Source organism: Moschus berezovskii, chromosome 2 (assembly GCF_049115385.1).
Source record: "Moschus berezovskii isolate FMDL1 chromosome 2, NW_MosBer_1.0, whole genome shotgun sequence".
Taxonomy (NCBI): domain Eukaryota; kingdom Metazoa; phylum Chordata; class Mammalia; order Artiodactyla; family Moschidae; genus Moschus; species Moschus berezovskii.
In genome coordinates this window covers 75,733,220-75,760,089 of record NC_142461.1, presented here as the reverse complement: position 1 = coordinate 75,760,089, position 26,870 = coordinate 75,733,220, and the positions used below count along the sequence as shown (strand labels likewise).

Genomic DNA, 26,870 nt, shown 5'->3' with positions numbered 1-26,870 from the left:
ACATCCTTGAATTTTTAATAATATTTTTGAGCTCTGTTCTGAACCACAGTTAAATGGAGACAATTTAATCTTTTTGGGTCCTGCTTGTTTAAGGCCGGACCAGAGCAGCTTTTCATCTGAGGCTAACTGTCCTCCACTACTGACACAGTATTCTTTTAAGTCCTCTACTCACTGCCTCTTGTATTACAAGGTTTTGACATGTGGGCTGGGAGGAATATAAACTATTCCTGTCCTTGTGTGAGGTTCAGGGATTGTTCTGCTTATTTCTTTTGACGTGTTCTTTCCCTGGAATTGGGTAGGTTTTGTACATACATGTACTGGTCAGCAATCAACTCAGACTCAAAAGGGCCCCACTTAGATGGCCAGAGCAACCTCTTTGCAACTCTCTTCTCTTCAGTATCCTGCCCTGTAAACTCTAAGCCACCTTGGCTTCCTTGGACTTTGAATTCCATCTTGTTAACTTAAGGGTCTTGCTTGGGTTCCCCCTGCACTGAGGTGTGGCTTGAAACTCTGCAGGCAGGAAGCTGGGGTAATTGTTAAAAGACTGTTTATTTTCCCTCTCTCAAGTTTTACTGTCCGTAACATGGCAGAAGTGAAGAGGAACTAAAAAGCCTCTTGATGAAAGTGAAAGAGGAGAGTGAGAAAGTTGGCTTGAAGCTCAACACTCAGAAAACAAAGATCATGGCATCTGGTCCTATCACTTCATGGGAAATAGATGGGGAAACAGTGGAAACAGTGTCAGACTTCATTTTTTGGGGCTCCAAAATCACTGCAGATGCTGATTGCAGCCAGGAAATTAAAAGACGCTTACTCCTTGGAAGGAAAGTTATGACCAACCTAGATAGCATATTAAAAAGCAGAGACATTACTTTGCAACCAAGGTCCATCTAGTCAAGGCTATGGTTTTTTCCGTGGTCATGTATGGATGTGAGAGTTGGACTGTGAAGAAAGCTGATCGCTGAAGAATTGATGCTTTTGAACTGCGGTGTTGGAGAAGACTCTTGAGAGTCCCTTGGACTGCAAGGAGATCCAACCAGTCCATTCTAAAGGAGATCAGTCCTGGGTGTTCATTGGAAGGACTGATGCTAAAGCTGAAACTCCAATACTTTGGCCACCTCATGCGAAGAGTTGACTCACTGGAAAAGACTCTGATGCTGGGAGGGATTGGGGGCGGGAAGAGAAGGGGACGACAGAGAATGAGATGGCTGGATGGCATCACCAACTTGATGGACATGAGTATGGGTGAACTCCGGGAGTTGGTGATGGACAGGGAGGCCTGGCGTGCTGTGATGCATGGGGTCGCAAAGAGTCGGACACGACTGAGCGACTGAACTGAACTGAAGTAAACATAAGGAGAAAAATGTTACTGGAAATGAAACTAGTGTAGGTTGAAACAAATACTGATTATGACACATACATCTCATACTAGAATAAATTTAAAAATATACACTATTATTCAATGCTCAGAAGAATTAAGTGAAAACCGTTCCTTCATAACTTGTCGATAGCAAGATAGGCTTGTACAATGCTTTCAGAGATCAATTTGGCAATGGGCTTAAAACGTTCTGATTTAAAAAATATGGTTCTTAGAATGTTCCCGTCTTTTGTGCTGTGATTCATGGGGTCACAAAGAGTTGGACACGACTGAGCGACTGAACTGAACTGAACTGCCTAATGAAAACTCTTGTTTCATATGCTTCTCTAGTTTTTAAGGCAGATTTTAAATTTGGTCTAGTTTTAAAATTTGGTCCCTACTACTCTATCATGGCTGAAAATGGAAATCAAGAGGATGTCGGTTTTTACCATCCTTTCATCAACATGCCTGATACTGCCCCAACATTGATTAGTAAAACACAGACATCAGCACACTCTCAAGGTACAGAAATTATTCACAAAATAAAATATATAGAATACGTCAGAGGGGGTAATTCTAACACAAAACTTTCCTAAACTTGGCCTATTTCAGGGTATTGTTTGTTATCTAGGTTACCTATGGCCTCGAGAAATATCAAATAAAATGGCAAGCCAGTCAAATTCCTGGGCTGTGAAGAAAGGATGGATTTTTGAGAAACAATTTGAAAAAGCTTAAAATTTACTTGAGGAAGAAAGTCGTAAAAATTTAACAAATAATTCAAAAGTCCAGGACCAGGGGGCTCTCTAATGGCCTGCACGGTAAGAATGGTCCCTCACATAAAGTAATTCCATTCTTCTAGTTAATAGGACTGTATGAAAAAAATTTGTGCTCAATTACCTCATTCTCAATCCTGTCAATAAAAATTTTTTGGAAATTTATGTTCTCTCTTGTTACATACATACATACCTAAAATAGTACCCATAATTTGATACTTTAGCCTATGAAGTCTGAAATATTTCCTGTCTGGTCTGTTACAAAATAGCGTGCTAACCCTAGATCTAGTAAGTACTTGTAAGTTAACAAATCCAAATTACAATGACACTAATTTCCAACTCTTATTCTCTATGGTTGCAAGTGGGACATTTTCCACCAAGGTATCTCAAATTTTCCTTTAATTCTCATTTATATTATCACCAAATATTCATTTGTTCTTTCAAAGTTCTTCCCTTCCTATTGCTACCACCACAGTTGAGCAACCTGTCACGTAATGTGCTTAAATTACAACACTTCTCCTTGTGGTCTCCACCCAACTCAAATCCTTCTTAATGACTGCTACTGAGCTAATTTTTTTTCAAAAAGATAAGCTTTACCATATCAATTTCACATTTCAGAAATCACAAACACTTGATAATATCAGGAGTCTAAAATACAGATAAATTCAGGTACTCTGTGGAAAAGATGTTCAAGGCTAACAAATTCAATGAAAAAAGCAAGATGACAAACAAAATATTCATAAAAATAATTCCACACATGCAGAAAAATTCAGTGACAAATGAATTTTGAAACACAAATGAAAATATCCCTAATCTACTTCAAAATAGAAACACCAAACCTCCCTCCTCAAACCATAAAGTTTTTCATGTATCTACTTAAAAGTAGAAAAAGTGTTAGAAAGATAAATGGCAAACTCTAAACAGTGATTACTTTGGTCAGTGAATAGTAACTGCTTTGCATGAAGGGCAATTTCATGAGTGTGCGGTTGTTTGGCTGCTCTGAGCAGCTTGTAGGATCTTAGTTCCCCCAACAGGGATTAAACCCGGGTCACATCAGTGGAAGCGCCAAGTCCTAACCACTGGACCACTAGGGAATTCCCTTACTCCATGTGATTGTAAGTGGTTTAATTTTTAAATTAAAGATTATGAATAATGTAATTATATAGAAAATATAATGTTTAGAACGTGATTCCTAACAGAGTTCACATATTATGTGTACACTGAAAAATGACCTGAATGAAGACATCAAAATTTAAAGGCTGTTATCTCTTGAATGGTGAGGTTGTGGCTGATTTGCTTTTTCATCTTTTTTATAGCTTGAAATTTTTTATATTTTCAAATTTTCCACAATGACTATGCATTATATGTATAATGAGAAAGACCCAAACAAGTTAAAAACAGAAAATGCTCTTTTAATGGACAAAATACAAGATGTATGAGAAATGTTTTTCTCAATAGAAACTCAGAGAGAGACTGAAAAATGAAAAGATTTTTGCATGAAATATTACCTTTCTTCCCTATTCTTTAAAGGTATCTATTTTAAAATTATTAATCTAAAATATTGATTATTATTATTATCACTAATTTTTGGTGAGTTCACAAGAAATGGAATAGCTATAAGCATTCTCTTTCCATTTAACATTGTTTTTGTCAATATAATTTACTAATTAATTTTTCTGATATATACATGCTTACAAAAACAGCCACTATATCCAATGCAGAGAAAATAAATACTCTGAAAAGGAAATGTTTTAGCACCAAAAGTAACTTTCTTGTTACATTTTACTTCTCTAGGCTGTGTTAACAACTTCTTTTAATAACAGAAGTAGAATTTCACTAAAAGATGTTCATATTGAGACTTTGTTACTGACAATTATTTCAAAGGATGACTGAGGCAAAAAACCCAAAAATGCAAAAGGAGACATTTAGGAGAAATAAAATGAATCTAAGACAGTTCCAGAAATAGAACAAAGGGGACACTAGAGGAATGCTAGTTTACAAAGTAGTAGTTTACAGAGATGAGAAATGGCAGATGATAAAAAGAACAGAACTTAAAAGTAGGTTTTCTTTTCTCATGTTTCATAAAGATTCTGTGAAGCATCTTTTTAACAAAGTTCTGAAAAATAAAGGTTACGGTCTTTTCAAGTTCCCCTCTCTGTATGCTAGCCTTTGAGACTGCAAATCAAAGACAAAAGCATATTCTCCTTTTGAGTTTCAAGATAAAAATGGGAAAATAAGTGGTAAAATAGGAAGAAAAAACCCCAACACTCAAATAGAAGCAGTTTGAAGATATTATTCAACTAGCTTGCCACTTTTGCAGACTATAGGAATGAAATTATTAACTTTTTGCAATAATTTTTTTGTCTACATCATTGACTGAAAGAAGTACCACAATTAGTTGTAAATCTAGTTTTTGTGACTGGTACATGGCTTGCTGAAAGGGACAACACACACGATCTGAATCAGGTTATGTTAAATCCTCATAGTACATGTAACAACACAATCAAATACAAAATTGCCTCAGTGATAACTGATTGGTTGAGGTTAAAGTAAAGATAATTCAAATTCTACAGCTTCCACAAGAAAATGGATTGCTAAGCAACTCAAGCTAAGGAAGACATTTTTCAGAACAAAGGCTCACTTAGTGTTCTTATAGAAACCTTATAATCTGGTTATATTTTAGTAACATGGTGAGCGTTTGGCTCAGGACTACAGCTTAGAGTTTACTAATGAGCAATGAGAGACACTGTGACTTTCTTAAAAATGTGTAAAATATTACTAGGTTATGGCAACTTGTGTTAAGGATGACACGCAAATGCATGAAGTATTCCACATCAAAAAAAATTAGCAACAGACCATAATCCTGATAAACAATGAGGAGCTATAAGATTAGGCTTTTTATTCACTCACCTTAAATTATTTTGTTGGCCAGGTGGAATGACGCTATAGTAAACTGGCATTCCTGCTGTAGGCATAGATCCTTGATTAGACTGACTAGGGAACATAACAGGCTGTTGATAAGTGTGATGGGCAATTCCTTGAGAACCTTGAGGCAGTGAAACCTAAAATTTGAAAGACAATTTAAAGGGAAAAAGGTTTTTTAAAACCTTGCAAAGGTCAATGTTTCCAGCCTCCCTAAGCTTTTCAAATATGAGCAGTTAGGAATAAGCTAAAACTGCCCATAGGCTGTCTTGATAATTTAGTTACAGCATATTTTTATGTTTTTTAAGCCATTTATTGTTTTTGGCTAACATTTATCAATAGTACAGTAGGCTAGGAGTGGTGTTCCAAAGTAGAAGTTATTTAAAAAAAGAAATTGTTTCCAAATAAGGATAACCATTTGACATGGAAAGAATAACATTTACCTCAGGTAGAGCTAAGTAAAACTCAGCTAAGAGTACTGGTGAGATACACTGGATCAGGAAGTATGAGCTTCAGAGCTTAAGATATCTAGATGTGATAACGACCCATCAGCTTTACTGTACATGTGCACTGGGCAAATAACTTAACTCTTCTGAGGCCCCAGAGTTCATTATCTGCAAAAATGGGATGTCTCCTTCACCTCAGGAGGGCTATTATAATTTCTATTTTCAGGATCTAGTACAGAAGGTATCTGAGGAACAGCAGATCTTTCAGTTCTGTTTTCTACACTATCTACATAGAAACCATATGCACATAATGGATTCTTCAGTTTCCATAGTTATCGAAAATAAAACCCACAAAGGCATGCTGCTGCTGCTGCTAAGTCACTTCAGTCGTGTCCGACTTTGTGTGACCCCATAGACGGAAGCCCACCAGGCTCCCCCGCCCCTGGGATTCTCCAGGCAAGAACACTGGAGTGGGTTGCCATTTCCTTCTCCAATGTGTGAAAGTGAAGTGAAAGTGAAGTTGCTCAGTCATGTCTGACTCGTAGCGACCCCATGGACTGCAGCCTACCAGGGTCCTCCGTCCATGGGATTTTCTAGGCAAGAGTACTGGAGTGGCGTGCCATTGCCTTCTCCGACAAAGGCATGAGGGTTTTGTAATTTACAAGTGTGCCACATTACAGTATTGGAGAAGGAAATGGCAACCCACTCCAGTGTTCTTGCCTGGAGAATCCCAGGGACGGGGGAGCCTGGTGGGCTTCCGTCTATGGGGTCACACAGAGGCGGACACGACTGAAGTGACTTAGCAGCCACATTACAGTGGTTTTGGTCAGTAAAAGCTTCTGTTGCAGCTGATGTCAACAACAGTAGCGTCAAAGACAGTAACAGTAGTTAACGGTGATGACAGTCAAGGTTGACATTATTGAGTACTTAAAGGTTGGGGGCGGGAGGAGAAGGGGAAGACGGAGAATGAGATGGCTGGATGGCATCACCGACTCTGTGGACATGAGTTTGAGTGTACTCCGGGAGTTGGTGATGGACAGGGAGGCCTGGCGTGCTGTGATTCATGGGGTTGCGGAGAGTTGGACACGACTGAGCAACTGAACTGAACTGACTGATACCATGTTCAAGTTCCATTCCAAGAACTTTATGTATATTATTACATCAAGTCTTCTTAACAACCCTAAGAAGGTATTTTTATCACCCTTGTTTTATCGAAGGGGTTAAAACCTTGCCCAGTGTTGTACAGTTATCGAGAAGAGAAGTCAGGGTTTGAACCCATGCCCACTGGCTCCAGAGCCGTAGTTCTTCAATCACTTCATGATTCTCTGTATCGGGGTTCTGCGATTTATAAGTTAATGATTAACTTTTAGGTTTTTCCTATAGTCCCTTCAAAATACACAGTAACCTCTGAATTACTTTCAATTTGGTTCAAAGGCAAAGATTCCATTGCTGGTTTGATTTACTCAATTTTGCATGACAAAATATATTTCAGTCTTTTTGTCTACTGAGGCAGTGTAACGTTCTATTATTATTTTCCATTGTATTTAAGTTAGTGTATATGCTAGGTAGATCTAAGAAAAATGACACAGCTCAATCTAGATGATTTAAGCTACAGATTAAATTTGTAACTAGTGGTAAAGAAAACACCTGAAGTACCAAAAGAGAGGAAATTGTACTTGAGAAGGTACAGCTGTAGAAAATGCTCTACTAAATAGATGACTTTTCAGGCTTATTTTTTATTTAAAAAATTTATTTTAATTTTTTCAGCTGAGCCATGAGGCTTGCAGGATCAGGGGTTAAACCCAGGCTCTTTGCAGTGAAAGTAAGGAGTCCTAACTACTGGACTGCCATGGAATTCCCTCTGGCTTATTATTTACCTAAGTTTATCACCACCTAGCTTTTCTAACCAAATGGGAAGGAAAAATGAAGCAGGCTATCATTCATCACTTGTCAGAGCAATATTTCTCACAATCATTCAGCCAATGTAAGGATTATGTGATATACCATGAGAAAATGTACCTTGTAAGAAGTTATAACAACTGTCTCAGCTCTGAAACACTTTCAGTACATAGCTCCATTTTAAAAAACTACAATAACAAGGAGATAATTTATTTTAAACTTGTATTTCAAGGCAGATCTTATTTACATAGTGCCTGGGTATCTGATAGATGCTAGACAGACTAGATTCGGTAGATAGCATGAACAGGGTCTTGAGAAGGGAGAGTTCTTGGCTTGGTAGTGATCCTGTCTAATGTCTAGCTACAGAGGAAGTGGGGGATGGGCAGTCTCATGGGCCTCTACTTAAGCAGGGATGGTGGTGGTTTAGTCTCAAGTTGTGTGCGACTCTTGCGACCCCATGGACTGTAGCCCACCAGCCTCCTCTGTCCATGGGATTTTCCAGGCAAGAATACTGGAGTGGATTGCCATTTCCTTCTCCAGGGATCTTCCCGACACAGGAGTCGAACGCAGGTCTCCTGCACTGCAGGCAGATTCTTTACCAACTGAGCTATGAGGGAAGCCCTTAAGCAGGGGGGATAGGAGTAAAAAGCAAGGAGGATGTGAGAGAAGATGCAAAATCTGTTCCCATAATGTACCTTCTTTATTCCTTAGTTGCTTTCTATTATCAAAGGGCTTCAAAACTAGACATATTCTTAGTGCTCAAAAAGTCCTCGATGATTTCACATTTTAATTACGACTTTCACTTTCTGGAATTTCACAGAATATGCTACCTCCTTTGCTCACATCCTGCCCTATTCTCAGAATGTCTTAATTAATTTATGCCCATAATTTTCTTTTAAGAGCTAATTAAAGGTTTATAGCTTTCTCTTCTGTATTAAGTCCCCAAATTATTCATGGCTGTATTTTATAATTTCTTCATTTACTGGTCTGTAGATTATAACCAATTTGTTGACTTGTCCTTAGATGAAATACATGTACATTTACCTTCCCAACTTGGTTATTTTTATGTTGTGGGATTGAATGAAAATAGCCTCTGGATTTCTTAACATTAGACTCAACTATGGGAAACCATGAGGCTAAGAAAACAAACTCATTCACAGGTTATTCCAGAAAGGTAAAGGAAGATAAATGTCTGAAAATGTGACACAGTTTGGGCTAAAAAAATCTGACATATTAATGAAACAGCAGGTATTTCTACTTGAGAAATATGAATTAAAATGCATGACATTTTCAATACAAGACATACTATTTCTTTTCTTCTTTGGGGGGAGGGGGATATCAATTCCAGCATGGGTAATTCCACATTCTTTATTCTATAAACACTAATTTATAATCTACTCTATTTCATACACCTACTTACACCTTTCCTTTTCCCTCCTGTTCCACTTTCTCCTCAAGAGACTTTGTAAGGAGCTGAAGAATAGAATAAGATATTTGCTCACATATGTAGGTAGTTGGAAACACAAACAGTGCCAGAAAAATTTACTTCACAATATTAATATGGTTCAGATATTTTTCAAAAAATTAATGAAGTGAATGAATAATGCAATAAAATGAGGAGAGAACAAAACTGTAACAACTAATAAAACTCTTTTAAGACTATAAAGTTACGTATTACAGAAGCCTTACCCCACATTAAATGAAGAAAGTAGTCCACATTTTATTTACTGAAAATCACTTCTAGCCAGTGCACGTAAGAGAGTGACCACATACCTGATACGATGGCACTGAAGGATAGGGGATGACCACTCCTTGAATCTGATTTCCAATGCTGTTGGGCTGGCCACCAACGAGGCTCTGGCTCTGGGGTTGCTGAACTCCAACTATCCCTTGGTAGTTTTGCTGCTGGTTGGGCATAACTTGATAACCTGTAATGGCACAGTGAGTTAAATCCTGCTTTGAATTTATTTCACTAGCAGTATGTTTTTGTATTTTAAGCAAGTTCTAAAATGACAGAATTTGTTTAAACAGCAAATCTCAAAAGCCCTCTATTATGACAGCCAACATTTAAAAGGTTTACTATGTAGGTAACCCAAGTCAATCAACACTTTCCTACCCCAAAACATACAAATTAAATTTGTATTCAAAGATTTCCTTTGCACTTGAGGAAATTTTAGGGCCAAAGACTTGGTTTATACAGACAGTTACTATTCAGCATATATTACAATTTGATATTAAAATTAACTTTCTGTGGACCAGGTCTGCCTACATAGTTTGTGGGGCCCAGTGCAAAAGCAAAATGAAAGGCTTCTGGTTAAAAAATGGAGAGTTTTGAGGTGGTATTGGCAGAACTAATCCTTTTGGAGACTGGAAATAATGGAAGGTGGGATGACTTTTATAGAAGAGCTGTATGTTTGAAAATTCAGACTAAGATATGAATCTGTATATTAGGAACATCTCCAGGGCACAAGGAAAAATGGAGTTATCTAGCAACTTTTAAGATTATCTCATTATTAAGGTTACTTAATAAAGAAACTGATCATTAGAGAGGTTAAGCAATCTGCCTGAAGTTCATAAATCAAACACCAAAGGGATAGTTCTTCCTAAACTTGAGATACTGCTGGTAATTTTACTGAGTATAAATATACTTTTATTAAGTGAATTGATTAGTTATTTAAATGATTCTACAATAAGGTTTGAGTAATGAATATGAATTTTATGTGTCTCTTGACCCCAAAAGGATTTCCTTAAGTAAATTAATTAGCTCAAGACATATGTAAATTACTAGAAACTACCACAAATTCTTTTTTCTTTGTAAAAAAAGAAACCAGATTAAAATAAACAACCATCCAGACAGGGAACCTATAAAGCTTTTACAGAGATAAACCAAATGACGGCACTGCCTTAACAAACTTCTACAACTAAAGGTAAGCTAAATGATTTCTTTAATACCATAGATCTATTTTGCTATCTTACAAATACCAGTTTTTATTTCTATCCTCATTAATTCCTAAAACAACAGGAATGGCAAAGATCCCATCTCAGGTGTTAATTTTGACAACGGTATCAGTGTACTTGCCTGAAGTCTCAATGATTCTTCTCAATGACTAAAATAATTGAATAAATTTAGCATCACCCTTTTCTAAAGACATGAATACAAAATATATTTGGTAACTCAGCAACATGTTAACAACAAAGTAAAAATACAAATACAATCAATCCTTTAATAATGAAAGGTTTTATAAAATGATGCTATTTCTATGGCAACAGTGCTTTATTGCCATGTTTCAAATGACTTCTCACCAGTCAACCTTTCCCAAAAAATGTATAATATGGTCTTTATAGGTAATAAAGTGACTATAAACATGCTATTTCCTAAACATCTCTCCCTGTGAAACTCCTATTAATACTCAAATTTGCAGACAAATAAATTTCCTTCTTGCTCCTAATACTTGACATCCAATTCTACTTTCAGTTTATCAAAAGACAAGCATTTCAAATTCATACTGTAAAGTCCAAATACCATCAAAACATACACAGACACATTTCCACTCCTAGGAAAATAAAGGACAGGAATGGAAAAGGGATGTGAAGACCCCTTCTTGTGTTGGAAATGTCACCTCTGAACACCCACACAGCATCGATTGCAGTGTCATAATTTAGGTATAGCTCTTTATACACTGGAAAGTAACTTCTTACAATGGACCTGTCAGAATCACAATCTACTAAATTAAAAAGAAAAATCTGAACACCTAGGAGAATTTACTGTAACATAATTTGACTTAAATTGTCACGTCCCCTAAGAAACTCAAATGTTTTTCATAACATTTTTGTATTTTATTCAAAATATGTTCAGAGCTATAGGTTGCCTCGAAAGAAAACTTTGGGGAAAAAGGCCAATTTATGTGCAAATGTGGTTCTGATTTCTTTTATCGAAATATGTTCAGTATTTGGAGATTCACTATTTGCTTCCTGCCTGCAATTCCCTCTTATGAAAAAAAATCTACACAGAAAGCTTCAATCAGTAGCTACAGATACCATGACACAGTAGTCTAATGTAGGGCCGCTTGGAATTTGCACTAATAAATTTTAAGTGGTGTTTTTATTCTTTAATGCAACCTTATCTCCACTAATGTTCACGCCTCCTAATGGATACATTTATCTGCACACAAACATTTTGAAAATGTGACAACAGAAAATCCAAAACATCTGATTGCAGCACCTCATTTGTTACAGAGGGTAGTATAAGGATTCTGTGAGCTCAAGATGTGCCTGGAGGGTGATAAAAGGTAAGTAAAACACAGTCCCTATATTTGAAATTAGGCATTCTTAGCTCTGACACCGTATCAGAATAGCAGAATATGTAGGGTATTACGAAACTAAGAGGGAGAAATTAATCCTGGCTGATATCCACAGAGGTACTAACATTTGAGCCTGGACTTAAAGAAAAGGTCTGGAAAAAGTAAAAACATGACCAACATGTTTGAGGAACAGAGAATAGTAGGGAGTGGTTTAATTTAAACATTGCATATGGAGTGAAAAGTGGAAGATGAAGTTAGAATATTGGTAAAGAATCAAAGATTTTACAAGTAGAAGAGCAGTGAGAACCATTAAGCAGTTAGATTTTAAAGACTGTGAAAGTAGAAAAATAACTAATATTACTACTTCATTCAGAAGTAGCACAAATAAACAGGGAACATGTTCTTAACTAACAGTGGAACTATTAAAAATGAGAATGTCAAATACTTTAAAAGAAAATATTTTCCCAAGAAGCTCTCCTATTAATCTTCCCATAATGTTGTTTATTTCCTTTTCCATATTTCTTAAAACTCGACAGGTAATATAAAATTGTTCCTGTTAACTGTTTTCTCATGGCTTGTGTACACCTTAAAAACAACAAAACTGAAATGGTGTGCTTTCTAAGGGCAGAGTTATCCATCCAGTTAAAGGGAAAAGAACCCCTAAATATCCAAACCAGCTACTAAGCAAATAAGCCAAGGAAATGGGCACTCATTTATAGTTACCAAATAAACAGGAAAAATACATTCTTAACAGAATAGAATCAAAATAATATATGTTTCTATATTCCAATACTTTGGCCACCTGATGCGAAGAACTGACTCATTTGAAAGACCCTGATGCTGGGAAAGATTGAAGGCGGGAGGAGAAGGGGACGACAGAGGATGAGATGGTTGGATGGCATCACCAACTCAATTGACATGAGTTTGAGTAAACTCCAGAAGCTGGTGATGGACAGGGAGGCCTGGTGTGCTGCAGTCCATGGGGTCACAGAGTCAGACACAACTGAGCGACTAAACTGAACTGATGTTTCTATACAAAACCAGGAGCTTCCTATGTGCTGACAGGCTCACTGTTCACGTTTAGTGAATGGCTTTTGACAGCAAAAGTCGTACTTAAGTTTTACAGTAACATGTCTATAGTAAGGTTAAACATATTTGCATTCTCATTAAAATAAAACTTGATCCTATGAACAGAAATTAACCTCAGTCCAGAATTCATGAATTACTCATTAAATCTTCCCTTAAAAAATGCATAGCCACCTCAGTGTGTACTTGATAAGGAAAAACAGAACTGTTTTATCTCGTATCTAATATGTAAAGCTTGAAATGAAAAAGCTTTAATTTAAACATTGCTGGGGGGAATGAAGGGACATTAAAAATAACCTTGAAAAAGCTTCATTTGACTAAAAAATAGGTTTTCATCAAAGAAAATTTGGAAAATACAACAAAGGGAAAAAGCCAGGGTGGAAAAAACCATTTTTGTAAAACAATAACTTGCAGATAATCATTATTTACATGTTGTATTTATGGCTAGCCTTGTTTTTTCTGCACAGACAGCAACATACATTCCCACTGCCATTATTTATAGAAATGGGCCATACGACACATTGTTTCAAAACCTTTTCCCAAGCAATGTTTCCAAAGCTAAACAACAGGGATTTTACAAAGCTATGGGGAAGGAAGTATTTAAGGAAATTTTCTTAGAACATATTTGCTGCTGCTGCTGCTAAGTTACTTCAGTAGTGTCCGACTCTGTGTGACCCCATAGACGGAAGCCCACCAGGCTCCCCTATCCCTGGGATTCTCCAGGCAAGAACACTGTTTTAGACCTACCTCAAGTTAATAATCAAAGGATGAGAAAAAGACTCAGAACTCTCCATTGCCTTTTAGGAAGAAGGCATGTGTCAAGAAACGAACAAGACAAAAAGACTAAGTATTTCAGAACAATAAATCAGCTTTTGGTTTCCATTGTGGAATCCAGCCCAAACACAAACGAAGCCCAAATCTCCATGTGTTTTCATTTAGAATACTAAATAATTATCATTTATTTGATAGCACAAGTAACTACTAGTAGCTAATATTTACATGACATTTATTAGGTTTTAGGTACTACTCTCGGAGAAGGCAATGGCAAGCCACTCCAGTACTCTTGCCTAGAAAATCCCATGGACGGAGGATCCTGGTTGGCTGCAGTCCATGGGGTCGCTACGAGTCAGACATGACTGAGTGACTTCACTTTTACACATTGGAGAAGGAAATGGCAACCCACTCCAGTGTTCTTGCCTGGAGAATCCCAGGGACAGGGGAGCCTGGTGGGCTGCCGTCTATGGGGTCACACAGAGTCGGACACGACTGAAGTGACTTAGCAGCAGCAGCAGCAGCAGGTACTACTCTAAGCACTTTCATGTGAGAACTTTTCCATGCTCCCAATCTTCAATCTTATGAAATCGTCAGTTCAGTTCAGTTCATTGCTCAGTCGTGTCTGACTCTTTGCAACCCATGGACTGCAGCATGCCACACTTCCTTGTCCATCACCAACTCCCAGAGCTTATTCAAACTCATGTCCATAGAACTCGTGATGCCATCCAACCATCTCATCCTCTGTCGTCCCCTTCTCCTTCTGCCTTCAATCTATTTCTTACTATCCCCATTTTTCAGATGGAAAAACAAAAGCATAAGAGGAGCTCACACTTTGCATAAGGTTAACAGCTGTTAAGTGTTGTAGCTGGATTTGCACATAGTAGCCTGAGGCTAAACTTTACTTTTCTCAGGGATAGATGTTGACACAGAGTATTACAGTAACACTGCTCCAATAAGCAGGAACATGAAATGCCTGACGTTCCACTGTCTGAGCATTTTGGCTAATGAAGATTTTTACTAATTTCACATACCTGAGTCTCAACAGCAATTTAACTACAGGAAAATAAAGACTTATTGTAAATGGTCAATATTTGTATTAAGTGTTATCCAAAACAGGAATCACAATGAAAGGCTATTAAGCAGTTAGTTCGGATTGTAGGTAAAAGAACTTACGGCTGAAAACAAGGCCAAGTGTCACAGAGTTTATTCAATCAGTCCATAATATCCTCTCTCTCTCCTCCACTTGTGCCCTCTGACTGCAAGGTTACACTTCTTTGCCTCACTATAATATGACTTCACATGGACATAAAGCAACTGGAAAGGGGAACAAGAGGCTCAAATGGTGTCATATTTCAGCTTCCATGTTCCCTGGTCTGTGCCTCTCAGCATTTTGTGTCAATCTCCAATGTTCCTCTGGATTTTAGCCTTGCTATTTTGCTTCAAAGGCTGCCTTTGCTCAAGATGTATACTCTACTGCCACATTCCAGATGAGTACACAGATTAGCAGAATTTTCATAAATTTGGCTCCCCTCTCCACAATGTTGAATTCCTGCGCCAAGAAGTGAGCCTTTACTCAGTGGGGCAATGCCAACTTTAACCTGGACACCATGTATATATGGGGCCATGTCCTGTAACAGGGGTGAAGCCTTGATGTTCCTGTGAAGGAATGGCTGTTTTCTACTGAGTAAGTTTTACATTATTTTTATATTAGAAGAGGGAAAACCCACCAGGTGTGAACCATACCGAACAAAAAGCTACCAGGACCTTAGAAATCTTTCTAGCTTAAAAAGAAGAAAAAAGCATCATTTAACATTCGGCACGTGGCATGGCTGGTATCCTAGGAAGGAAATTCTACAACATTAAGAAAGGTGCCTGAATGACTTTCCAGAAGTCATGATAAGGTGTTTGACCGTTCATTCCAATACGTAAACAGTCCAGTAACTAGTTAAAAAGTATATAATTTTAGAGTATACTCTCTAAAGAACATGATATTAAATGCTGCAAAAAGATTATTGGACTTTTTTGAATGACGTAAGACCATGGGATATATGTTGGCTAAAGTTACTATAATCACAAGTAAAATTAGAAATATTCAGTCAGAAAGCACCAAAAAAAGAAAGAAAGAAATGCCCATCATTCTACTATTAAAGATAAGAACCTTACTATTATTTATGCAAGACAAAATCATAATAGTGTGTTAGCAACATAAAGAACCATGTAATAACAGACATGCCTCACTTTATTCACACCTGCTTAATAAAATTCATATCTTAAAGAAGTGTTGTTTTAAACCTGTGTTTAAACGTTCAGGTTTCACAGCATCACTGATACAGAGTAGCATTTATTAGCGAAGTGGCACTGTGGTTCAAATTCATTATCTAATTCAGGCCACAGGAGGGAAGGGACACAGCTCTGATATGTTCAGAAGTATAGTTTGAAGACTGTCAAACATGAGAAAAAAAAAATCCAGTGATCTGGAAAAGAGGGAGAAGGGTGAAGATTAGGAAGGGTAAAGTAGACTCTTGAGAATGGAAACTATTGCTATGTTTTAAAAATACGACAAGAGTATTTCCAGTATTCTAAGGCTCAATACATCCCCAATTTGGCTACTACCTAAATTATTCTTTTGTCAATAAGGTGTTTCAGTATATCTAATTAAAAAAAAATCCTTCCTGTGACAAATCTGGATTTAAACTGGGTGTATGAGGAAAACAGAATATCTCTTGTAGAAATTTCTGAATATTGTAGGAAAGCATCTATTTTGTAAAGCAAGCAATGCCACTATATGTGATATCAAACAACAGAATAAACACCCAGATTTCAGTGTAAGTGTTATTTAACACTGACATTCTCCTTTGTTAAAAGACTGCAGTTTTACAATATTATCCCATTTCTTCCAGCACTTTCAGAGGAAACCACAATCAATTCTGCAAGCTGAGAGAACTAGGACAATACAAATTGATGGCTCAGGCACTTCCCCGGAGGGCTCCAAAGAATATTCTATTTTTAACTCTCTTTCACTTCAGCAGGGAAAAGAGCAAGAAGGAAACAGTGCTCAGCAGAAAAGTACTGCACAGGCTTTAACAGGCTAGTTTTATTTTATATAGGTGACCTGAACTATCATTTGTGCTAAAGGAAAGCAATCTTAATAATATGAATTAGACATAATCAGAAAGATAAGAAAAGAAACTGAAGTGCTTAGTCAGAATAGTCATAAATATAAGGTTATTTCATTTAATGGTATTATTAAATTTTTTCAAGACTGAATCTGGACAGCAGAAGCTCTGCTGTCAGGGTAGATTTTTTTCTTTCTTGGGTGAGCCATTTTGCCAACTCTAAATTTAATTGTAACCAGGTATCGACAAGACAGTTTATGAAAACCATTTCCAAATCATCAAAATCTCGTTTGTAATCTGATTTGTATTGTGTCTGTGGCATTGTTTTAGTGAGCAGGCAAACTCAACTAAGGATAAGTCTGTTAGGTGAATGTGGAAGAATACACATTCACCTAACACCAGCACACAATTGCTGTTCTTTATCCTCTATCACCCTCCGCTCTCCTACTCCTGTGCCTTAAATTAACAAAATTACAAACACAAAATATTAAGCTAATAAAAACAGGTTCATTCAGGTTACAGGTCAAAGTTATTTAAATGACAGTCCTGTGGAAGAGGGTATACAACTCAAGGAAATCTATGGGTACTTACCAGATACGTTTGGTTCCAGTGGCGGCAGGTTAATGAAGAAGGGAAAAGGGAAATATGTGGATTTGTAGGTAATATACAATGTTTGAGTCTGTGCTGGTCACGCAATACTAAGAAATGCTTACAGAATCAATGATAAAACAAGGGTAGTCAGGACTACCACCTAGTAATATAAATACAAAATTCCTATTACTCAAGTCAATAGTTGTCAGTAAATGACTTTGTAGCGAGAGTCCCTATTTGACATAACTAATCTCTTATAAGTATCACCCCTCCTCTGCTTATCCAATAGGATCCTTTCTTCCTTGCTTGTCTTTCATATCCTGGTTACTTTTAAGTTTGTGCCCTGCAAAGCTGCCATTATTCTTGGGCATCTTACAGACTGTTTAACCCAAAATGTTTCTCCTGTGGTTGTGGTCAACAGGACCCTACTGTAGTCTGCTGATTGGAAAGCTAAGATTACAGGTATAATGCACTGATAATCTTTGAATTTATCAGAGGTTGCAAAACTAAAATGATATTTAGATTTATGGAGTCATTTTTGCTTCCCACATGCATACAATATCACAGTTTTGGAAAAAAATTAGAAATTATATCCCTTCAAATACCTTCAAATGCTTTTATGTGTCTTAAGTCCATTTAATGGCAATGCATAATAATACTCCTAAAAAGCTATTTAGTAATAGAGAAAAAGATGTATTTGACTTTTGCTAATGAATCTGGCATGCTTAGGACATTAAACTTTTAAGAAAAGCTCCAATCAAAACCAATCTGCCATTCAATTCTTCTTTGGAAAAGAAATTAAAGCAACAGCTTTCATGAATTTTTAAAAGGTAAATTATATTAAGCCAAGGTTGTCATTTAAATTCAAATCCCTATTTCTGAGTATGAAGCACGATTAAAAGGCATTACAATTAATGGAAAATATAAGCAAATGTTAACAGTTTAATATAGCATTAAAAGAAAGAAGAAGGGAAAAAAGAAAAGAAAAGAAAGCAGTGGAAACCTGAGTAAAAAGAAGCCAGGAAGCAGCTGAAAAAGAGACCGGTTCACTGTGAGAAATGTAAACCTCTCAGACAGTGCTACGGCCCCGAATCCAACAGCTCAGGAACAAGGCCAATTATTGCAAAATATTAAACATATATGGTGAAGCTGCAAACTTTTCAAAAGTGTCCTAAGAATGAAAGCAGCTAAACAGAGAACAGCCAGGCCTCATAAACCTAAAATCTTTGCTGTAATTACTACCTGCAGGAAGTTTCTTTATCATATACTTCATAGTATTCAAGCTGTACATTTTATGGTAAAGGGTAAGGATAACAAATTTTTACTACTGCAGCTGGCAAGTAACCAGATCTTTTAAAATCTTTGCTTGTATGGCTCCTGTTACGGCAGTAGGCACTAAGCTATCGCAAACCAATCTTCCAATATTCTACCCTTCTGAACTAGAAATGACTTATCTAAGACAGACACACAGAATCATGGAATTGTACGGAACACAGAGGCTTCAACAGACATATTAGCAAAACTCCCTTACTTTGCAAGTGAGTAAATTGAAACCTAGAGGCTTTAAATGATTTAACCTAATACCAGTTAAATACAAATAAGGGCTGTTAGGATTTGACTCCTATTTTGTTTTCTTTCATGTTATACAATACATTGTCCAAAAGGCCTTATGTAGCCAGAATTTCTTCTGCTTTTGTTGACTCAACCTTTCAACCTTGTTTTAATGACCATAGTAGTTTCACATTCGTAACAGAAGATTTGTACATTCATTCCCCAGCAGTAATGTTAGTACTGATTTCAATTCAGTTCCCATAATAGATGGGTTTATTGTCAAGGAGATCAGTAACTATAGCAGTCCTCTGGCATGTGGATGGAAGACCAATCCTTAAGATATTTCCCCAACTTCTTTCCTGCCCTCAAAAGGGAAAATAATAGAATATCCTATGTTTATATTGCTCATACCCTACTGATCTGAGAATATCTGATTCAACTGGGTTTGTTAATTTAGAGCAAAATTTTCTTCAGATTCATATATAAATATTTAAAAATTATTTATTTGTGCCTCAGTGGAAGTAAATTGTTCCAAGTCTATCTAAGGTATGTAACAAATTACTTCTAATTTTAATCAGATGGGGATGGTGGAATGTAGAAAAATAGAAGAAAAAAAGAAAACCTGAAAGTATAATGTTTACATACAAAAATGTCAATTACTGAGAACTAAATTGCTTTAAATCTGTAAAAAGAAAATCAGAAACAAAAAGCTACTGTGTCCATTTCCCAGTGCATTTTGCTTTTCTGTTAGGAGACATAAAAACATAAATGCACATTTTTTTAAAAAAATGTCTTTATTCGAATACATTGGGGCTTAGTTGTGGCACATGGGCTCTTGGCTGTGGTGCAGAGAATCTAGTTGCAGTGCTTGGGCTTAGCTGCTCTGTAGCATATAGGATCTTGTTTTCCGACCAAGATTTGAACCCATGTTCCATGCATTGCAAGGCGGATTCTTAACCACTGGACCACCAGGGAAGTCCCAAATGCACATTTTTTTTTCTGTATGCTTAGACATAAAAAATAATCACTGGCTAATCACAAAAGTCTTTAGATTATATATATTAATTATCCAACTCCTACAAATTCCATACAAAAGTTCAATATAATGACCAACAAAGTAAGTGGCAATGGCACGACTGAAATTTTCTTTAAAGGGAAATTTTCTTTCCTACCTATTAGCATAACAATATTTTTTTCCCTTTCAGATAAGGGTGCTTTGAGGATTTATTTCTCTTCTATTCTTCAAACTGAATGACATAAACCTAAGTTTGAGTTGAGAAGATATTATTACATAAAGTAACTGGAGGAACCAACTCTAAAATGTTATATTAATATTATGACTGACTCTTTTAAGAGTCAAACACAATGGCAAAGTCATTCAGACACATACACTTTTCTGTGCCTGTACTGTCCAGATGCAGTCTGACTTATTGTTTCTTTCCTTCTCATCACAACCACAAATATTAAGAAAAACCCAACAACTAAAATATCACTGATAATGAACACATGTCATCTGTTACGTAGATATTCTGGCCCTGAATTGGGAGGTGTGGTATTTACAGTTGTTTTCCAGTAAGTGGGAATATTTTTGGTAGAGAAGCATTTGCATGAACCCAGTGGTCCAACCTGTGATTGAAAGTTTTAATTTTGCAGACACTTTGACAATGGAGAGGAATAAAATTTAGCCATGAAAAAGAACAAAACTGAGAAGCTCACACAAATACAAAACAAAGTTCCTTTGCCCGCTTCATTAACTGGGCATACTAATGAACTAGTAAGTTAATTAGTCACATGCAAGGTATTTGAATGGGGAAAGAAAAGGCCAATTTCTTTTTTTATTATCATAACATTAGCTGTAATCTGTATTATAATTTGTTTTATAAAATAATAATAAAATAGTTAAACATTGAAATGTAATAAGTTAAATAATAAAATAATATGGTTTTAAAAATAAAAATAAATAATAAGTAATAAAATAATCTATATTATAAATAATATAATAAAAACAAATAAAATAAAAAATAAATAATAAAAATAATAAATATATTTTTAAACTATTATAATTATGGATATAAAAATAAAAAACTATTATAATTATGATATGAAAAGTCAGTCAAGGAGGTCCAGGGAACTTAGGAAACAATTTCTAATAGAATAAAACAACAATGTATTTAAAGTTAGTGAGCAGTGTCAAGACCAATGTCTCCAGGAATAAGGGAAAGCTTCTGATGCCTTTCAAAATTACAGCATATACCAGCTGAAGTGGAATGTATTACTAAACCTCAGGAAACTCTGAAATTAAAGGGAGTCAATTTTGAGACAGAGGACAAATTCTAAGTTGGCCAAAATGACCACTGTATGTACTCAACATCCTTTGGAAGAACGTTTGTCACACATACATTACAAGGCCAGTAAAACAAAAACGGGAAAAACCTACACGTTAAGTACAAGACAGCTCCTGAGAGCGACAGATTGAGGCCCTGGAAGTTTCCCTGCTGAGGTAATAAGTAAGAGTCTTATCTGGTAAAGCTGATGATGAGTGAGGACTGCACAAGTGAGGAGAGGCAAGAACACTTCTCTCATCAGACCACGCAGGGCAGATATCTTTCTCCTGAAACTGTGGAACCCATCAAAGGCTACATACATTATCAAGAGCAAGAAACTGTCCAGTACAGATGTAGGGTTATGTGGCCTCAGCAATCATGCTGACATAGTCTGAGCACCTTCAAATGGTGACAAGCAGCTAAAAAGGCTTCAAAGAAACCAATAAAAATTCTCTTTCAATACCTAGAGTTATATAAAAGGCTGAAAAGAATACCTTATTAAACATCTGGGGCAGAAGTACACATCTAGGTGGGAAGCACAGAGAGAAATGAATTCAGCAAAATTAGTAAGATAGCTTTTACACTGAGATCATAGTTGTTTTCATGGAAGGCTTAGAGAAAATTTGAAAGGGGCAAGAGAAAAACAATCTTTTCAGTTTTAATACATTTGATATGTTTAGGATTAGACTGCATTTGGTTTAAATATACTTTTCATTACACAACCAGAAAATTGAAAAACAAAACACAAAAAAGATGTGTAAGCACACCATTCCTTTCAAGGCATTCCTACAGAGACGAAGACACCAAAATATCTTCACTTGGCTAGAGCTCTCAACCAAAGTTAGGTCATTTTGGGCCTTGTTTTGGGTTACCTGTTCAGCAGACATCTTAACTTGCCTTGTCTGTAAGTCTTGCTGTCTACTACAGGATGCAGCGAAGGCTGCAGCTAGAGTGGCAGTCAGCACTGCGAAGCTGCTCACCTGGTACAGTCTTCTCATTACGGCTCCCAAGTCTTTAGCATGGAAACCTGAAAGAGTGGTATTCTCTGGATGGTGCCCACTCTTTTCATCTAAGATCTGCCTACTCTTTTCCTCTCACTGGTTTGTATATTCACTTGTATTCACCTATCTGAAATCCTTGACTGACTGAGTGTGGCAGTACCTTGGCAGTACCTTAACAGTAAGACGGAAATAAACCAGGATGAAAAAACATCAATACTCAAAGCTAAGAATTCCTAACCTCATGAGTTCTACTCACCTGTCTGCTGTGCAGGCTGTGGCAGTGGTTGGTTTAGATGTGAATTGTAATGGACCGAAGGGACTGGGCGATACTGAGGTTGATTAGAGTGGTAGTGGCCTGGAGCACAGTAACAGGCTGGCATCTAGAGTAAGGATTGAGGGAAAAATAATTAATTTTACTTGGAGTAGAAATCTTTTTTTCCCTGTCAGAAATATCAGAGTGTAATGAGTAATAATTCTCCCCATCACTCATCATCTGGAAACTGATTTTTCTCTGCTTTAAATTTACCTGAAAAAAAATTCAAAAATTTCAAACATATAGTATACAGAACAAAAGATATATACCAATTTTCCCATTAAATTAGATTTAGTAGATTTAAATTTTTTGGTCATATTTGTTTCAGATTTTTCTGTTACAAAACCAAATACTATTGAAATACTTAAAGGCTCACTCCTACATTCATGTGCTCTACATGCCATAGAAAAAGCATCATATTCTTATAGTTGGTGTATATCATTCACATAAATGTTTTTAAACTTCTAGAGTCTGTGTGTGTGTAACCTATTATCAATCATCTATGTAATCTACTACAGACTTGTTGAGAATTTTAAAAATGCACATTTATGGTTACTCTACATAACTTCATGGGCTTTCCTGGTGGCTCAGCTGGTAAAGAATCTGCCTGCACCTAGGTTAGATTCCTGGGGTGGGAAGATCCCCTGGAGAAGGGAAAGGCTATCCACTCCAGTATTCTGGCCTGGAGAATTCCATGAACTGTATAGTCCATGGGGTTGCAAAGAGTTGGACATGACTGAGCAACTTTCATGCACTCATTCACATAACTTCATGCAGCTTATTTTGCAATTAACATTGTTTTTGAGACTCATTTTGGTTAAAGCATGTATAGGGAGCTCATTCAATTTACCTGCTGAGCAGCTATCAGAACATATATAAGTCAGTTTATCCTTTCCTATACATTCACAGTAGCACTGGTTTCATTCTTTATTTTTCTCATTTTTCAAATGCAAATTAAAATGCCAATACACATTTTATTTGTCAATTATACTTTAATAAAGCTGGAAAAAGTGCCAATAAGACTAGCCTGATTTAGTTTTCTATCCAAAGCTATTTGTATCAGTTGTGAATTTCTCTAAACGTAATCTGATCTGGTTTGGGGTGAAGAATAAACAATTAATCCACTGATATGGAAGTATGTGAAAAGTTAACTTCATTAGGTTCATGGGCTCTCAAGTTCTGCTCTTCTGATTGGGCTACTTCTAAAAGAATAGAGATCTGTGGAGATCTTAAAGAGAGCCCATTTTGTCTGGAAACCAGACAAGCACAGAATTCCTGAGTCAGTTATAAGCCAAGAATCTTCTAAATTTTCTGTAATATTTCTTTGTTTTTGAAACATTATAGATATAATACACATGTGATTCCTTAATTTTTTCCGGAGGTATCAGGAAGCAACAGATATATCTGCATCTAACAATGTCAATTGATATTTAAAGATAAGAGGACTAAACACTTCAATCAGACTGAATAAATCAGCAAATATCAATTATATACAGACTTTGAATGACACACTTTAAGTATAAATGGTGCATATAAGAGAATGGAATAAGACCTATTATTTAAGTGCTAATCAAAAGAATGCACTTACACTTTTATAATCAAATTTGGTATTGACTGCTATATTTAAAATGGATAACCAACAAGGTCCTACTGTATAGCACAGGGAATTCTGCTCAGTGTTATGTGGCAGCCCAGATGGGAGGGGAGTTTGGGGGAGAATGGATACATGCATATGTCCCTTTGCTCTCTACCTGAAACTATCATACCATTGTTAATCAGCTAGACTCCAATATGAAAGTTTTTTGTTTTTATTTTTAAAAAGGATGCTTAAGCCACTATATTAAAGTCAGATTAAAGTAAGTTTCAAGACAAGCAACAGTACTAGAGACAGAGAAAAACATTTCATAATACTATGAGTCAATACATTGGGAAGATTATACATTCAAATACTATAAAACGATATGATAGAATTTAGAGAGAAACAGACAAAACCACTACCATCTATTGACAGAATTAGACAAAAATTAAATAAGGATGTAGAAGATCCAAAAGTATCAAACACATATACTCAGTTGATACTGCTGCTGCTAACTCGCTTCAGTTGTGTCCGACTCTTTGCGACCCCACAGACGGCAGCCCACTAGCCTCTTCTGTCCCTGGGATTCTCCAGGAAAGAAGACTGGAGTGGGTTGCCATTTCGTTCTCCAATGCAGGAAAGTGAAAAGTGAAAGTGAAGTCGCTCAGTCGTGCCCGACTCTTAGCAACCCCATGGACTGCAGCCTACCAGGCTCCTCCGTCCATGGGATTTTCCAGGCAAGAGTACTGAAGTGGGGCACCGTTGCCTTCACTGAGAGTATACTAAATGCAAAAACAATATGAGAGAAATTAAAGATGACCTAAGGACATGGAAAGACATCTCATGCTCATTAAGAGTGGAACATGTAACAGTTAAAATGACAATACAACCCAGAACCATCTACAGATTCAATGCAATCCCTAACAAAATACCAAGGCCTCTTTTTCAGAAATGGAGAAGCCATCCTCAAGTTCATATAGAACCGCAAGTAAGCTAAATAGCCAAAACAATATTGAAAAAGAACAAACTTGAAGGACGCACACGTCCTGATTTTTAAACTTACTAGAAAGGTACAGTAACAAAACAGTGTAGTACTGACATAAAGATAGATATCGTATAAACAGTATAAAAGTGAGAGTTCAGAAATAAACTTTTACATTTATGATCCAACTGATATTCAACAAGTGTACCAAGATTATTCAGTGGGCAAAGAATAATATCTTCGGACTTCCCTGGAGGTACAGTGGGTAAGAGTCCCCCTGCCAATGCAGGGGACATAGATTTGATTCCAGGTTCAGGAAGATGCCATATGTAGCAGAGCAACTAACCCCGTGCGCCACAACTACTGAGCCTGTGTGACACAACTACCGAAGGCTGGGTGTGCACAGCATGTGCTCCACAACAGGAGAGGCCACTGCAATGAGAAGCCCGCGCACTGCAACTAGAAAGGGACCCTCCACTCGCTGCAACTAGAGAAAGTCTGCACACAGCAACAAAGACCCAGTGCAAAAAAAAAAATAGTATCTTCAACAAGTAACGCTGGAATAAAGAGATATACACATGCAAAAGAATGAAGCTAGAATCTTATCTCACACCATATAGAAAATCGAACTCAAAATAGATGACGTAAATATAGGAGCTAAACCCATAAACTCCTTTAGGAAATAAAGGAGGGAACTTTATCCAACTCATTTTGAGATCAGTACCACCCTGGGCACTACAACCTGAAAAAGAGCTTATAAGGAAACTACAGACCAGTATCCTTCTTGAAAATACATGCAAAACACTGTAAGAAAATACTGACAAATCAAACCCAGTGATATACAAAAAAGATAACTATATCATGATACATATATATCATAAGATATGTTCCAGAAATGAAAGGCTGCTTTAACATTCAAACGTCAGAGTAATTCACTGTATTAATAGAGTAAAGGGGAATAAAACCCCACATGATCACTTCAATAGAGGCAGAAAAAGAAACTTTTTATAAGATTTATATCCATTCAAGGTACAGACTCTCAACAAACTAGGAATATAAGAGAAATGTACAAAAAAAAATCCAGGTAGTTTCACAGTTAATGATGGAAGATTGAAAGCTTATCCCTAAGACTGGGAACAATGTAAGCACAGGTACTTCAAAACATATTTAAGTTAATACATGGATTCTAGAGATTTTACTTCCCTCTCCTGTGAGTATATTCAACAGTGGCACACTTAGCTAAAGCAAGAAGGCAAAAGGGAAACAAAAGGCAAAGAGACTGGAAAGAATAATATATGTAGAACAATCAAATTTAGAAAGTCCACAGGATAAAAAGATCAATATACAAAAAACAATTTTATTTCTACATATTAGCAGTTACCAAATAGAAAATAAAATTTAAAAATAATCTCCTTTAGAATATCACTTTAAACATACAATATTTAGGATATATTTTAAAAACGATATGTAACACTTGTGCAATGAAAACCACAAAATACTATTGACAAAAAAATTATGGAAGATCTAAACAAATGGAGAGAGGTAACATATTTTTGCATAGGCCATTCAACAGTGTTAAGATGCTAATTCTCCCCAAACTGATACATTTCTTCTTAAAATGTACCATTTTATTTTCATGGTGCATTTATTTTACTGTGTTTCTCTTAAGCTAGTTAAAACAAAACAAACCTCTCAGAGTCAGAAGGGAACTCAAAGATCATATAATTTAACCCTCCAACTGAAGAATCTACCGGTCAAGTGGTTGTCTAGAATGCATTTTAGAGTCTCCAAAAGGGAAGATGGTTGACAAGTTTTGTTCTCATGTTCTCAGTCTCTCCGTGCAAAATTAAAATTAAGTTCT

The 26,870-nt window shown here is 36.4% G+C and overlaps 1 protein-coding gene across 7 annotated transcripts in view; it reads right to left on the bottom strand.

Moving 5' to 3' along the window:
* Window positions 1-26,870, bottom strand: part of R3HDM1 (R3H domain containing 1) — a 96,589-nt gene that overhangs the window by 21,338 nt on the left and 48,381 nt on the right. For all 7 annotated transcript variants that reach the window (XM_055397069.2, XM_055397071.2, XM_055397072.2 and 4 more), the window contains 3 exons: window positions 22,395-22,518; window positions 9,168-9,322; window positions 5,038-5,189 (listed from right to left, as the gene is read on the bottom strand). In XM_055397069.2, coding sequence (XP_055253044.2) covers window positions 5,038-5,189; window positions 9,168-9,322; window positions 22,395-22,518 — 431 coding nt within the window. The remainder of the gene's footprint in view (window positions 1-5,037; window positions 5,190-9,167; window positions 9,323-22,394; window positions 22,519-26,870) is intronic.